The sequence below is a fragment of the Elgaria multicarinata genome, chromosome 1 (genome assembly GCF_023053635.1).
Source record: "Elgaria multicarinata webbii isolate HBS135686 ecotype San Diego chromosome 1, rElgMul1.1.pri, whole genome shotgun sequence".
Taxonomy (NCBI): Eukaryota; Metazoa; Chordata; class Lepidosauria; order Squamata; family Anguidae; genus Elgaria; species Elgaria multicarinata.
The window spans coordinates 74653123-74669625 of NC_086171.1; the positions used below are offsets into that span (position 1 = coordinate 74653123).

The 16503-nt window shown below is 40.6% G+C and overlaps 1 protein-coding gene across 2 annotated transcripts in view; it reads left to right on the top strand.

The window, feature by feature from the left end:
* GRB10 (growth factor receptor bound protein 10) overlaps positions 1 to 16503 on the top strand; it is a 132404-nt gene that overhangs the window by 57338 nt on the left and 58563 nt on the right. For both annotated transcript variants that reach the window (XM_063130371.1, XM_063130381.1), the window contains exons 3-4: positions 2151 to 2247; positions 15781 to 15997. In XM_063130371.1, coding sequence (XP_062986441.1) covers positions 2151 to 2247; positions 15781 to 15997 — 314 coding nt within the window. The remainder of the gene's footprint in view (positions 1 to 2150; positions 2248 to 15780; positions 15998 to 16503) is intronic.

The window sequence follows — 16503 nt, forward strand, 5'->3', positions numbered from 1 at the left end:
TCTTCACGAAGAATCACTAGATTGGCTTTGTGGATGTAACCTGGTTTTTTTGTCAGCAGTCATTGCTTATATGAATGCCCATGTTCTTATTATTTTTTCTTTATTTATCTGTTACTTATTAGACAGCCCAACAACCAGTGTTCCCTGAGTGGTGGGCAGAGAAATTAAAAAATACCAGTGTATAGCTAACTCCAAGCCACAGTACCTTGGAGAGGCTTTTCTATACAGTTTCCATCTGCAGCCCAGAAGGAGAAGGATGTGGATGAGTAACTCATTCTTTTGCAGTAGCTACATTTTGCAAACATATATGTGGTATTCGTTACGTTAGTAAGTTAGAGCATTCTTTCAGAGCATACCACTCTGACCCAAGAGTTTTTTCTTTTTAATTCCAGATAATTAGTAGCAGACTGGGGTTACTTAGTGGTTGAGGTAAATGCACTCTGTGTATGCTCTGTGGTCCCTGCCTTCTCCTGGATTGCTTTATATCTTCCAGGATGTAGCCTAGGCTTGCAAATGAGTTCCATGGACTGGGTCTACATGAACTGTTAATTATTGAGGAAAAGTCCCTTAGCTGATAGAGGTTGACTTCATAGGTTTGCAGGCTTGTGCTGAAACCGAAATGTAACTCTGTTTTGCTCCTGTTCTTCTGTTCCTTTATTGTAGGGGTTGGGTAACCAGTTTTATTTATTTATTTATTACATTTTTATACCGCCCAATAGCTGAAACTCTCTTGGCGGTTCACAAAAATTAAAACCATGTCCTCAATACTTTTTATACATTGGTGGACTATAGGGATTCTTAGGGGTGGGGGGATTAAACAAAATACCAAGAGTACATATTCAAAGTCCTTAAACAATTTGTGTTCAGTGATCCTGGAGCCTTCCTTAAGAATACAAATGCCTTGTGTTCTTGCTGGGTTAAGTTATGGTCCTTCTGATCCAGCATTCTTTTGCAAGTGTCCTATGTCAACCAGGAGACACTAAGTATGGCATAAGTCTCCATTACTTGAAAATGAATGGGGGGGGAATCTATTTGAGCAAGTGTGTGTGTGTGTGTGTGTGTGTGAGAGAGAGAGAGAGAGAGAGAGAGAGAGAGAGAGAGAGAGAGAGAATATAAACGTAATGCATAAGTATATTGTGTTAGGCTGCAGTCTTGTGCCAGGTAGGTGCAATATGACCATGTATGCATGACAATCAACTAGATTCAGTTTGCCATGAAGTGAGGTGAACTCTGTTAAGTGTGTCTTTATAGATGAGAAGCCGAAGCCATTGCTTATCAGGCTTGTGGACTGATCACTTGAGACTTCTTGTTTCAGAAGAATATGTGTTTTAGGAACATAGGAAACTTCCTTATATTGAGTTAGACCATTGGTCCATCTAGCCCAGTACTGTCAACACTGACCTGCAGCGTTTCTTCAGGGGTTCAGGCAGAGGTTTTCCCATCCCTACTTTGATATACCTGGGATTGAACCTGGGACCTTCTGGATGTGAATCATGTACTCTGTAAACGAGCCACAGCCCTTCTTCTGCTTCCTGAAGCTGGTGGGAAATGCAAAAGCGCCTGTGGCAAAATGCAGCACTAATATATTTATTCACCTTGTAGTTTATTCACGTTGAATTTTGGGGTAGAAATCCAGCAAAGCCCATGAAATTGTACTGAATGCTTTTTGCTCTAAATAATTTCTCGGGTGAGATTGTCTGCTCCATTCATTTGCATGGCCTTGCGTGTAAAGGCCAGTGTTAGAACGAGTGTGCTAGATCATCTTGATGGTTAATAATCTGACAGCATAATCTTATTGTGTGCTGTATTCCAAAGTAAGCATTCAATGGGATCTACTCCATAGTAACAGTATGTTTGAGGTGCAACAAAACTTTAGCTTTGTTCTGACACTTGTTCTGTTTGATGCAGTTTTCAATTATTATTATTTTTTTAAAAAAAAATGCAACATGACCAAACCATTTGAGGAAAGTATTATATAATGCAGTCCTTTCCAACTTCTGAATTTTGTGAGCTTTCTTCAGCTCATGATAGGACTAATTCTTTTTCTTACTGCTTTATTGTGGACATACTCATTATATTTCAACAGGCAAGGACTGTTTGTTAGTTCTCAACAAGATTTTTCTGCTTTTTTCCTCCTGTGCTTGTTCTAGGACAGCGTAGATCAGACATCGGCACATACTCGGCGGGATCTGGTGGAACCTGGATTCCAAGAGCAATCAAGTCGCATCTCGTTAAGTCACCAAGGAGGTAAGGGAATATAAAATACAGGTAGATGCATCGGTGTATAACAGAGGTGGGCAACTTCTGGCTTTCCAGATACTTTGGTCTGCAACTCGCATCATCCCTTAGCAGTGTCTATGTTGGCTAGGACTGATGGGAATTGTAGGCCAAGACATCTGGAGGGCCATAAGTTGCCCCTCAACAAGCAGTTGAGAGCATTATGTGGGTGATCTAAACATGAAAACTACAAGACAATGTTGGAGGGCTCCACCCCAAACATACAGCCACGGCTCCTTCTTTGAACAAGCGTCCAACTGATGAAGACTCCTCGAAACGGGAATTGTACCGGACACCTGTTTATTTAGACACCTAGAATTATTTAGATACTTATTTAGATGCCTAGAATTGTGAATGTTTATTTAGACGCCCTGATTAGTGAATGTGTGTGGGGATACAATTCTGTACTTTTACTACAAAAATATTTTTCTCATATGCTGTTTGGTAACATGTTATTGAGACTTTAGTGCTGACACATTGGACACAATTATTGTTACTGTTTTCTTTATTTTCTATATAGTGGAGGCTTCTGCACTGTTGGATTTTTTTGGAGGGGTTTAAGGCGGTGTATCAGCAAGGAGAAAGTGTTTTGTATACTTATTTACAAACTGTATATGTAAGAATACTCTATATACCACCCACATTTGTAATATATTGTGTCTATTATATATTTCACATGTGAGTCTTTGTGGTTGAGTGCCCAGCACCCCAGTTGTGTTTATACTGAGTCAGACCATTGTCCCATCTAGTCCAGTATTGTCTACACTGATTGGCAGTGGCTCTCCAAGGTTTCAGGCACAGTTTTTTTCCAGCCCTATCTGGAGATGCTGGGGAATGAACTTGGGTCCCTCTGCCTGTGAACCGTGTGCTCTACCACTGAGCCACAGCCCCTCCACTTAATTCAGATTTAGTTCAGGCTATGCCTGGTGCAAAAGAAGATCACTGCAATATACCCTGTTGCTCTACCTTCTGAAAGTACAAGCCAACAGATATTTGGTACTGTCTCCAGCATTACAATCGCCTCCTTTCCATATTTGTGGCACTCCAAAGCAAATGGTTGTGTAGTAACTTCTGGTACTCTCCCACAATATGTTAGAAAGCTGATGCTTCAGTATTTGACACCACCTTGAACCTGGTCGGCAGAATGGTGGTCTCAATCATAATTCCTCTTCTTTGGCTAAAATGTGAAACATATATCAATGTATATTACATTCAGTAATAGCACATTAGCATCAAAAGGGGAAAAAAGAATGAAAAACCAGACTTAGTCTCACTATCAGCCCTACACTAAAACCACAGCCTTTGCCACTGATGGCAAAAATAATAAATATAAGAAAGCTGTTCTAAACTGCTTTTCAATGGTTGAAAGTTTTTCAAAGCTATCCCAAATTTTGGCATATAGTACTTGAGAATTAACATGCTTCAGAAACCCACAAGGCAGCATGCACCAAATTACTTTCTCTGTTCTTAGAGAAATGAAGAGTAGCATGAACTACTGGGCCCAATTCAAGGTGTTGGTACATGTGTACAAAGTCGTAAAAACATACGACCAAAGTACTTAAAAGATCTCTTCTCGCTCAATACCAACCGACCCATGCTTTAAGATCAGCTAGGGAGGCCTTGCTTGTGATTTAACTAGTGGGCACGGTGAGTCAAGACAGGGCCTTTGTGGTGGCATCCCAATTACTGAATTCCCTGGAATTATGGAAAATGAGGTTTGCCACCATGTTGTTGAATTTTTGTTGACAATGAACATGTCTGTTTACCTGCGATTAGGGGATGTAACATGGTCCTGATGCCTTACAGTTTGAGACTGTGTATGCTGTATAATGTTTGTCCTTTAGAGGTTTTGATTATTTGTGTATAGATTTTTTGGGTGTGATTTTGTTTCAGTCTGGGCTTCCTTTTGGGAGAAAGAGCTGAATATAAATAAAATATAAATAATAGTAGTACTTTTAAGCTTTGAATGTTGAATTTGTATATCCCTGGTCATGCTGGCTAAAGAAAGTTGCTTGTTCAATCTAACAGTCATCCAGCTTCCAGTAAAATGGGATGGACAGCAACCAGACTTCTTAATGTTAGTTTGAGCATTATAGTTAACTGTTTGTTTCAGCAGTAATCTTGCATTTGCATTAGACATCTGAGGGCCAAGACTACTTTGAGCTAGCAAGGTCATGTAATCAGCCTGTAATAAAACTGAATATTTTCGTTGACCAATTTTAACAAAGAAAAAGCTATCACTTCTCTGTTTGAGCACTGTATATATAATTTGGAAACAATGGAATTGGAATACACTGGAACTGACTACTGATAAATTGGTTGTTTAAGTTCATACTTCCTTGTTCACTTGTGTTGTGGTACAAAGTTAAAAGGTGTTGATCGATATTATTCTATGTTTTAGAGATTCCCAGCTATGTTTTAAGATTCCCGTCTTAGACTTGTCCTCATTCCTCACTTCAGGCAAAGAGAGCTGCTTCGCTCACCTTTGTGGTGAGAAGCGTATATGTGTATTGTCAGAGGGACCAAGACCTAGGAATTTTCTTCTAGCAAAGAGTGGCAGTAGCTGCTCTTTCCTTGCTTGAAGAGCAGGTTGAGGTGATGGGTGGATCTTGAGTCCTGGTTCCCTACAGCTGCTCTGGGGATTGGTGCCACGGTGATTATAGGTGCTTTGAGGCTTCTCTTCCTCTTTTAAAATCAAGTGTAGGAACCAGGGCAGAGAATTGCTCTGTACAGCAGCGCTGGACAGATGTCTGGGCAGACTTTTTTTTTTTTTTTACTGGAAACCAGAGATCCATCAACTGGAGCTAGGTGCATAAGTCATACACTTAGAATTAAAGAATTTGAGCCCAGGAATTCGCTTTGAATAACAGAACTAAATGAAGTTTACATTCCTTCATCCTCTCCTAGTTGCTCCAAACTTTATTCATTTGTTCATTTCAGCAGTTTAATGGGTTGAGTGGAGTTATTCTGTTGCTGCTGTTGGGAGTCAGAAATCCTTGCTGATCTCCTTCAAATAACCCTGGCATCTACCAGTAGATCCCATTCTACCTTCTGCCCATTCCTGCTCTACAGAGCAACAATCCTGTCTCAATGCCTTCTGCTCTTCTTCAGAGGCCCATTTAATTTTGGGGGGGGGGGGGCGCACACATGATATTTATTATTATTATTATTTATTTATATAGCACCATCAATGTACAATGTATTTACCCATGCAAGCTAATGGGGTTACTCTGTTAGCAAACCTGAACCACTTGACACTCCATGTATTCCTCAGTAATGATGGGGTCAGTTGCCCTGTGGTGTTTCATTGAATTTACTAAGCTATCAGGATTCTGGTTTACCTTTACTGAAGTGAGTGAGAAAGTGAAGCCGCCACACACACCTGAGCTAATTAGGTTCTATTCTATCCCAGCTCCTTCCCAAAATAGGGTAGAGGAAAACAACTTAGCATTTTGCCTGCAACATAGTCCAGGTTTTGTAATTATACGTCTTCAAGAGCATAATGTTAAAAAAAAAAAAAGAGCATGGGAGTTTTGTAAACCACCTCCATCCCGGTAGGTTCCTATGTTTACCATGAAAAAAATAAGTGTGGGGGTCTGTGGTACTGCAGGAGTAAATTTTACCCTATCAATTGGGCTTTAGGAATATGGGAATCTGCCTCATCCTGAATCAGTCCATTGACCCGTATAGCTCAGCATTTCCACATTGCCTGGCACTGGCTCTCCAAGGATCTAGACAGTAAGTTGACAAAGAATTAAAGGGAGTGGAGTCTCTTTTGATCATTATTTGTCTGGGGAGGGGTCACTGCCTTACCTGTTTCACCAGTTACAAAAGCTGCACCCACCCACATTTTTGGGGGCTTAGGAAGTGCTAATTGAAAAGGAAAGAACTAATTAACCCAAAGATGGCTCTGGCTGCCTGTTTTGTAGAGGAGAAAAGATGTGTGGTAGACTCTGCAGAGCCATTGCTGCTAATTTGCTGATTAAAGACAGACCGTGTCATAGCAGGTCTATGTTACACCTGTGCTTTCGGAATGCAATACCTGTAATATCTATTGTTATGGAAAATTGGAGGCATTTTGAATCTACCCTTTAACTTTATTTCCAGCTAGAACTTTAATGGGGTCCATTGAAGCTCAATGGCAGATTGATGCTATGAAAAGGGAATGGTAGTCAAGAGTTAAAAGTACCTTCAAGGCATATCTGTACATCTATAAATGTAAATGCATAACAGAGAGTGCAGTTGAGCTTATTTTAAAACTGATTGTATATTCTGATTGTAAAACTTATTGTAGGTCTTGCAAATACTTACTCAGGTGTCATTTGCAGATGAACTATTTGGACAATTGCCATGTGCTGTTCTTTCCCCCTTCCTGTGAACCAGTAGGAGAAACAAGTGCCTTGTGGGGGTGAGAAGGGGAGAAACCCTCATGGAAAACTACATTGCACTGAATAACAGACTTGCAAAATCCTAAACAATGGAAGCAATATGCCCCTGTTCCTTTCCGGCATGACTGTACCAGACAGGAAGGCATGGTCTGCCAAGAAAAACAGACTCCCGGCACATACACTTCTGGTAACTGATTACAGTTCTCTTAACTTTAGATACCTTGCTAATCTGCAAGTTCAGAACCATGTATACAGATAGTATTAATGGAGCAGGCAGTCCACCTCACACCTGTAAATCCCAAAGCATACCACTGTTGCACAACTCCAGAAATCCTCCCATATAGTACCTTTCTACAATAATGCTGCAATTAGAGAGTACAAGAGAGACCTGCTACAAAACATTGCAGTGTGAAGAGCCCCTGTTCTGTGTTCCAGCCAACCACAACCTCTTCAAAAATACTTGATTAAACCCCTCCCACATCCCCCCCTTCCTAAAACAGTCAGTTGGCATTCTGTGCTTACTGAGCATCCTGAGTCCTCACTGGGTTGTTTTGGGTGTGTCTCACCATCACCACCACTTTAGAGTTTTCCATACTTCTGCAAACCTTGGGGTCCCCCTAAACCTTGTACCACCTTGCTCTTATGCATAGATGGTGCTGCTTTAGTTCCATCCAATTCATCACTTGGAGAATGGGTATATAAAATGTAGAGGGCATAAAACAGACCCTTTTCCAGATATGGGGTGGCACAAAGGACCAAGAATTCTAATGTGCCACTGCAAGCTGCTGTTCTAGCACATGTTTTTAAATAGAAACAGGAATTTCTTGTGCAGAGTGTTCTGGCTTGTGCTGTGACCAGTGCCAGACCTCTGACCAACACTCACTGTAACTCTGATATAATGCAGCTCAGGACGTCCGGTCTCTTAACGTCTGTGATGTCCAGCTCTGACCCAGTGCTCCACTGTTTTGAATCTGCAGTTGAATCATTGCATACTTAACCTACTTAGTAATATCCTCTGCAGTTTCTGTGAGGCAAGAGAATTATTTTGTGTATTCAGCTCTCCCCCGCCCCCACTCCAACCATCCTGGCTCAGCTAAGAGTTGGACATAAAGCTTTCACATACCAGTACCTGCTGCAGGGAGAAGGTTCCACCAGTGTGTGCACCTTAGCATGTGTTTGGAGTGGCCCTTTTCTAAATGCTCACTGCTTTGAACTGCATGTAACATATGGCCCTTGAATGAAGGCATCGGTTTGTGGGACATCCTCAGACATTTTAAAAACAACAATTGCTGGGTTTCCTATTTTCGTTTAAGACACTGAGAAACAGTGAGACCTGGCTGCTGGTTGACAGAAAAGCGCTGTGCTTGAAGAGAAAGGAAAATGAATCAACTGCTTAAAACATACTTCTGTATTTGAACCAATATGGCTTAGCTCATCCTCTGGTAATGAACAGTGCCAAAGGCACACAACTGCATACAAATAATTGCTATTGAGAAACATAAGATGCCTATATGAACTCTTTCAACATTTATATACAGATAGGCCAGAGGTTATATACACAAGCAAAGTTTAAGACAAATGACCACTTGTAACCCCAGTCAAAATTGTATCTTATGAATGTTACAGGGATGACAAATTACAAAACTATGTGAGACTAACAGTTTCATAAGTAACAAGCAGGGTTATGTTCTCATAAATATTATATAAATAACACAACATAATAATTAACAGCTGCATGACAGGAATCCGGTATTAGTCCCGTTTCATCATATTAGACTTCCTCAGATAAGCTGTCTTAATATCACCGCATATGAGCACAACTCGTGAGGGTGTAAATTTGAGATAGTAGTTCCTTACTTATTTTTAGTTTTTTAGGCAAGGCCCTCCGAGGAGAGATGTTTTCTTGGTCACCGGCTGGCAATCCGAATGCTTTAAGCAGCGAAGGAAAAGTTTAGCAGTTTAGATCATCCTTTACCACCAAACCTCAACAGAGCCCCCTCTCTCTACCTGCTAGGGACAGGGGCAGAAAATTGGGTTGACAACTAGAATGGGAGGAGTTCAGAGGATCCCAAGGGCCATGACGCACAGAACTCGGATTGCTCTTTCAAAAAGCAAGAGGCAAACTTTAAAATTAACTCATTGCATGAAGTAGCTTTCTGGTCACTACAGACATTAGTTCCCCAATGCAGAGTAACTATTTTCTTAATTAATTGAGGGTGTTCTGCAAAAAGAAGTTGGTCTTTAAAAAACAATGGCATTTATGCTTAAGTGAAAGACAGAACAGAGTTTTAAGAAATGGCTAATGGTATGAAAACAAATGTAGTTTAAATAAACTCACTCAGTTATACCTGATATAAATATGTCCTTTTCATTATTAATCCAGCGTTTTTAGAAGCTTATTTTCTTGGAGCCCTTGGAAGTATCAAGTGCACATAGCTAATGTAATCTGTTTGCTGACAGTGAACGTTGTGAATTGGAAATATTAACTTAAGCCATGCAGGACCTTGCTCCGAGTTGACTTATACCACATAACTTCTCTACTTGAACAGGCATGGCTTTATGGTGAAAATGATATATCAGAAATGTGGCCAGCTAGATATCCTTTGAAAGGTGGTGTCTGTTTCTTGACTGTTTTAATGAGGAAACAGAGGAGTACTCCCTTGCTCCTCTCTTTCTGGTCATGATTTTGCATTTGTCTTTTTCATTGGGCCATCTACACTCCACTAGATTAGGATATATGCATACAGAAAATGCTGCATACTCCTATCATATCTAGCCTTATTCTGGGATAAGAGGGGATAAAAATCATACCAGGAAAACACTGTATTTTGAATGAAAATGTAAATGTCGATTACATACTTTATTCACTGTATCCATTAGAAAACACCTTCAAGAAGCATGCTAATACAGAAAAATATGCTGGTTATGTTTTGATGGGATAAAATTCATGGTGGGTGGGGAAAACTGTGTTTTCCTACCTGGAGAAAAAACGTGTTCTAGTGATACATGTCCCACTGCTATGAATTCAGATTTAGTTAAATATTCAGATAATGAGTGCATAAATAGTAGATTAATAAATTCGAATGAAATCTGTTATCTGTAGCTTTGGCCAGGCAGGCAGATGCTATGTGTTCAGTATTTGAGGGGGTGGGGTTTGCTGAAAAATATTGAACTGAAAAATCTTATGACACATATAAACAAAATTCAAACTCCTGGGCAATGCCTTATTTTATGGTGTTACCTTCAGTGTCCAATTCTGATATATGCACAATGCAAAAAGTATCCCTTGGGACTCCATTAACTTGTATGAACTTCTGAAAATGCTCATGAATTGGATCAAGCAGTTCTAACCTTTTGCTTGTGCTGTAGTTGCAGTATAGCCAGATACTCAAACAAAGCTGACCTCAACCTTTTTTTCCCCAATTTGGGAATTAGTTGTCCTTTGTATGCTGAGTTAACTTGCACAGTTAAACGCAGACTGAGGGAACAACCCCAAACCTCAACTACTACTGAATTATAAAGTGTTTCAGTAATTCTTACTGCTAAATTTAGTTTCTTACTTTTTTTTAGTAAATGCCAGGCAAACGAAATAATTAACAACATCCTGTCTAAAACTAGTTTTCAGAAGTAATTTTGTATTGGACTATTTTATTTATTTATTTAAAACATTTGTATCCCACCCTATATCACTAGGATCTCAGGGTGGCGTACAGATAAAATCACAATATAAAACAATAAATATACACAGCTAAAAACAAATTAAACCAATTAAATGCAAGTTTACTTACAACATGCATGCACACACTATATTTAGGGCACTTGCAAGGGAATCCTAGAAGGTATCAGTCTTTTTTGTCTGTCCATACACACATAGGTTTGCGTCCTTAGTTATTCATGAAGTATTGTTGCGAGTATAAGCACAAGGAGGAGTCCTAGCTGACTAAGCATTTCAGGCCCAGTGAAAAATTAAGCACCCATGTGAAGAGAAGGTAAAACCCAGTTATTTAATTCATATATGTTACATTTAATTTATTATTCATGAAGGTAATCCTTTAGAAACTTACCATTCAGGATCTAAATCCCAGGGAAGATAAACCTGTAGCAACGGATAGTTCCTTCAGCCCTGGTCTAGCAGAGAAGCCTGAGTGGTTGTCATAAACCTCGACCAGATATTGAAACTAAACTCAAGTTTGGAAATGGTCTAACAAATGAATACATCACACTACATTGAGAAGGGCCACCGTGCAGACCTAGCTAGCAGAAAAGACACCACGCAAAGTGTAGGCTTAACTTTCAGTTAAGCTTCATTCTGAGCTTCAAGGCTGTTTTAGTGCGACTCATAAACTAAAGTTTAGTATAGGCCACAATCCAATTTAAAAGTTCAACTTTTAGTTCAGTTATGAAAAACCAGAATGTATGTCTAGAAAGTGCACATTGGGCCAGGGTCATCATGAGTTAGAACCTTGCATTCCCAGACAGGCTCTAACTACATCCTCTCCTTAATCCCCTCCCCATTGTCTACTCCTCAGATAAAAATCTCCCTTCCCAGGAGGCTCAACTGACCTAGATTTCCACTATTGAAGTCTAGTGCAGTCCAGTAGAGCCATAAGCTCTTGTATTTTAAACAAGCCCCTTTAATCTAATTGGCTGCAGAAGTAGTTGGGGGAAGCTAGCCAGGAATAAAGTAGGACAGGCTTGCAAGGGAGCCCAGCTTTACAAGTGCAAGGAGGAGCCCAGCTGATGCTACATCTCAGCCCCGGGGGCAAATTCTCAAAGGTCAAGCACATAGGTGGGTTTAGTAGCCATGGGAGTTTAGCAACAGGGCAAGGAGGCCAGAGCAATCAACTGCCCCTTTCTAATAGTAAATAACTTCGCTTTTGGCCCAATAATAAAAGCAGTTAAGGGAGGAAGCCAGCAGGGATGTGGGTGTGGGTGTGGGTGGGCTCTCCAGTGTATTGCTCTGAATTTCTAATTCAGAGTATTTCTAATTGCATCCTGGACAGAAGTTGTGGGTGTCTGCTTGGTGCAATGATCTCTTGGTTCTTAGGGAACAAGACTGACCGGGAAAGAAATCTCGGTGGTGTGTTTGACAGCTCAATGAATGTGCCAACCCAGTGTGCTGCTCCATGTTGGGGATCATTAGGATATAGGTGTTTGGTCTGATCCAGTTTAGCTGCTCTTAGGTGAAGTTAAAATCAAAGCACACTTTTCAAAGGAAGCAGTGCCACCTGCTGGTTTTAGGTCATCATGGCATACATCAAATTCAGTCAAAACACGGTTTGGTGTGGTGTGGTGTGAGGAATCCAAAATCCACATCTAGGCAATATCTACATTATGATCAACCAGAGTGCTACAAAAGGCTGTATAAGCTTTTGAGTTCTCCAGAATTCTTCATGAGACTATAAAAGACAGGGATGGGGGAAGTGTAGTATCCAAAGACCTGGGACCCTTGGAAATAGGAATCTGGTTCCATACAAGACTTAAGATGGTAGTCGTTTCTTTTAGTGTTCCTTCTTTGCAGCCAGCCACAGGCCTTTGCCTTGCCAGTCTGGTTGAAAACCTGGGATGGATTATTTGTACTTAATGCAGGTTATTCAGAAATCCTGGCCTGGCTCAAGGAACGGGCCTGACGCAAACACTACAGGAAGAAGTAGTAAAATTCAAAAACTGGGCTAGATCTTGTGGCCTTGAGTTCTGAAGTATAGACTTAGTACCAATTGAAAACTAACTGAATGCCCTGGTTCACATGTAACGGCAGCCCATGGATTGTTTAGACTATGCATTGATGGGGCTGTATAGGAGCAAGCAAGTGTTCTGCCTCCTGCCTGCTTACCACTTCTACTTTGTGTTTGCTTTCATCAGCAACCCAGGAATGCCCTGTTTGATGTGATGCATGAATCTGGAACTTGTTGAGGGACAAACAACCCAGAACAAAGCAAAAGCAGTGAGTGTGCCAGAGACTCGTTTATTGCTCCGATGAGGCCCTGCCAATTCATGGGTTAAACAACCCATGGATTGGTGTTATATGCAAACCAGGTCAATGAGTCACTGGTAGATGTCACAAGTATCAAATAACACATAGCATTTTGGGACAAAGATAGAATAACAGACCCCCCATTTCTGACCCCCATTTCGTGAACTGCCCAGAGAGCTTCGGCTGTTGTGTGGTATAGAAATGCAATAATAATAATAATAATTAATAAATAAATAAATAAATAATAAAACATGTCTGGCTCCATTTCAGATCTGTCTCTTGGTTAAATTCAGTGACACTTTAAAGGCTAATAAATTTATGATGGCATAAGTCAGCTTTCCCCAACCTGGTGTCTTCAAGTTGTTTTGGACTATAACTCACTTCATCCAGCATGGCTGAGTTTCAAGTATATATTACAGATGGTGGGGGATTTTGTAAACAGTAAGGTGAAATGCAGGATGTACAGACAGTGATAATGATGTTATTAAATTTGTGGCCACCTATTCATTTTGTAGAAATTTGGCTGTTTGTTCTAGGTAGAATGCAGTGGCGGGAGGATATACTGGCAGATGGTGCAGGCACATGTTACATCGGAAGATGAGTAGGTATATGAACCCCTGATGATGTTGGTGACATTATTAGGTTCTGTAATAGTTTTGCCAGAGTAGGCATTGGAGGTGTGTACAAAGTTCATGTATGGAAGATGTCCAGAGAAGTGACACTACTTTAATGTTAAGATTTGTATAGCTCCATGGACCCTCAGAGTAGCTAATACCCTGAAGAAAAGATAGAAACACAATATCAATATACATGAATAAATACACATATGGTGTAGCTACAAATAAATAGCAAAGTAGAATAATAAATCTGACTGGCAGATCCTTGAAAATATATGCTAGCTCCTTAATTAACAAAGTTTTAAATTTGGGTTGATTTAAACTGCATAATCTTTAAAGGTATTCCTAGGAAAACATTTGACTTTGCTGAATTTCCTCAAGTTCTTTAACACCATGTCTAAAGAACATGAGGGAATGCTATAGCTGTACTTCTATACAATTATTTAGAGCAGCGGCATCAAAAATAAAATAGCTGCAATGATAGTTAACCTACGATCGGAGAAGACATCTTAAGAAGAATTCAGAAAGCAGTTAGTGCTACTTAACAGATTTTCTTTTGGGTAGTGGAGTGGGGTATACCGAAGAATGAAAAAGAGGAATGCTGTGAACATATATCTTGGAGGAACTCATGAGAGAGCTAGGGTGGACACAGTAGCCCAGCTTACTGTGGCTTACCATGATGAGTAAGCATCGAGGTTTTGTTCTTGGATTATTATTCTGGTTTGTTAGGAGAGCAGCAAGCAAGAGTTCAGACCTAATGCTAAACTAGCCACAGATGAAGGCTCCCTGGTTTGTTTAGCCATTCTTGCAAGCTAAGTGGGAAGTGATGGAGCAGAGTACTGTAGCATGCTTGCTTATTTACAGTAAAGCAAAGTTCTCCGCAATCTTGTCTTACCATGGCATGTGCGCACAGCCAGTGAGTACAGTCTGTGGCAATCCTACTTGTCATGCTTTCGTGGAGACCACATGTTTCAAATGTGTGGGTTTTTTCTTACTGTGCTTGTTAACAAGATTTGGGTGTGAAGCTAAAGTGAATATTGGACTTCCTTGACAGGACTGAAGTAGCTAATCTTCTGATGATTTGCAAGGATTATTTGCTTGTTTTTGCTTCATCAGGGAAAGTAGAGCTTAGAGGAAAGTGGCTCCTAGTGATGTAATGGGTATCCTGGCTCTTTAAGTCCTGTCATCAATAGCTACTTAAAGTTGTTTCCTTTTCTGATTAATGAGAAAATTAGTTAGGAAGAGAGGATGATTGGGTAGGAGGAGAGCCATTAAAAAAAAAAATCTTACCTAGTAGGACCACCCAGTAACATCTTGAAAAAATGAACTTTATAGGTGTAGCATAACTTCTGAGATTGAACAAAAACATTAGATTCTTAAAAATGTGAAAGATTGCTAAGCCAGCCTCTTACATATCATCCCACAGCTAATTATCAACTTCCTCAGCATCCTAAGTGTTGCCTTCCTGATGTTGTGGACTTCAACTCCCATCAGCTCCAGCCAGCATTGCTCATGGTTAGGGAATTTTAGTTCAAAACAGCTTGAGTGCACCAGGTTGGGGAAGGCTGGTTTAAGGGATTTGTGGTCGTGGGGAAGAGGACTTGCTTACTGCTCCACCATGCAGAGGTGATAGCTGGGCAGGTAAGTGTATAAACCAACCTTTAGGATCTCAAGGAAGTTGGCAGTTAGATAGAGGGTTTATGAAAGGTTGGCTTAGCATTCTTTCAGTTCTGTGAAGCACCCCTCACAAGTTACTTTAGGTGCGTGGGTGCTGGAGATGGTTTGTGCACCAGCTTCTTCACCACACACAGGATCGTCAGCTGGGTAAGTTAATGGCTTAATTTGGAGACAACTCTAAACCATTGTTTAGCTTTGAGAATGAGCCTTAGGCTTGTTTGCTTCCTGCTCCTCTCTCCTCTGAAGCAGCCATGGGGGGAAATAGGGAAAGCCCATTTCTGTTTAGACTAACTGCAGTTTAATGTAGACGGACCCTAAATTGTGGTTAATCTTAACCATGGTTGGTTCAAACAAGCCAGCTTCATTAACTATAGTTTGAAGTTGACTAGTTTCCAGTAACTATAGTAAAGATTAATCACCGGTTGTCTGGGCTCACCCAACATGGTAAGCGCCAGTTACTATAAAACTGAAGTGAATACTTCTGAACTCCTCCTCATGGCTGTAGCAGAGGAAGCAGAAGAGCAGACTCACCAAAGCTCATTCTTGTATTGCTAAACTGGCCTTCCATATGTTTTGTGCCACAACTCCCATCATCCTGCAGCCATCAATGGCAATGATGAACTGCTGGATAATGGGAGTTGTAGACTGATGCAGCTGGAAGGAACCAGGGGAAGGCTGTGCTAAACTATGGTTTATTGTTGCATAGGAACCTGCCCAATAAGTGTTTCATTCACCTGAGCAGTACTATCTTGCACAACTGGTCTGTATTATGCACAAAGAATGCCATCTTTCCTCATGTTTTGTTGATTCCGACCTTCAATGCATATGCCTTTTTGTATCCTTTCAGATGATGATGTGGACTTGGAAGCTTTGGTTAACGATATGAACTCATCCTTTGAAAGTCTGTACTCCACCTACAGTATGCATTCGGAAAGCACACCACTCCTTCAGAATGGCCAGCTTAATCGCAGCCAGCCGCCAGCCTCAGGAACAAATTTACTGCATCCTGTGTCTCCAAGACAGAAAGTACAAAGGTCTCAGCCAGTACGCATCATGGCAGTCAGGTATGGAAGCAATAAAGCAACCACTTCCTTCTTTTGAATAACTCAAGAGGCCAGCCTATTTTGGCCAGCCAGTGTGGCCCAATAGAAGCATTGCTGTACTTGGGCCTGAACTCTAATCGCAGCCAAGAACTACACTTTCCCTTCCTTCAGTTGCCCTCTCTGTAAAATGGAGATAGTGGAGACCTACCTTAGTGATTCCATATCCCATATCTGAATGGGCTATGGAGATATTAGGAGCCTTAGTACATAAATTGAATAGTATATAAGTTGAATAATATTTAGCACATCATTTCCCAAGTTTGATTCCTGAAGCATACTGCTTTTGTGTGTGGAATATATATTAAAAAAATTAAAGTGTAAATGTTAAGCATTGCTTGCCCTCAGAGGAGTGCATTCCATGTTTCTGAATGAGTCATTGTTCTGGATTGGCCTTCTGACATGAAGAGCCCTGCTGGATTAGAGCAAAGGTCCATCTATTCCAGCTTCCTACTGTACACAGTGACCAA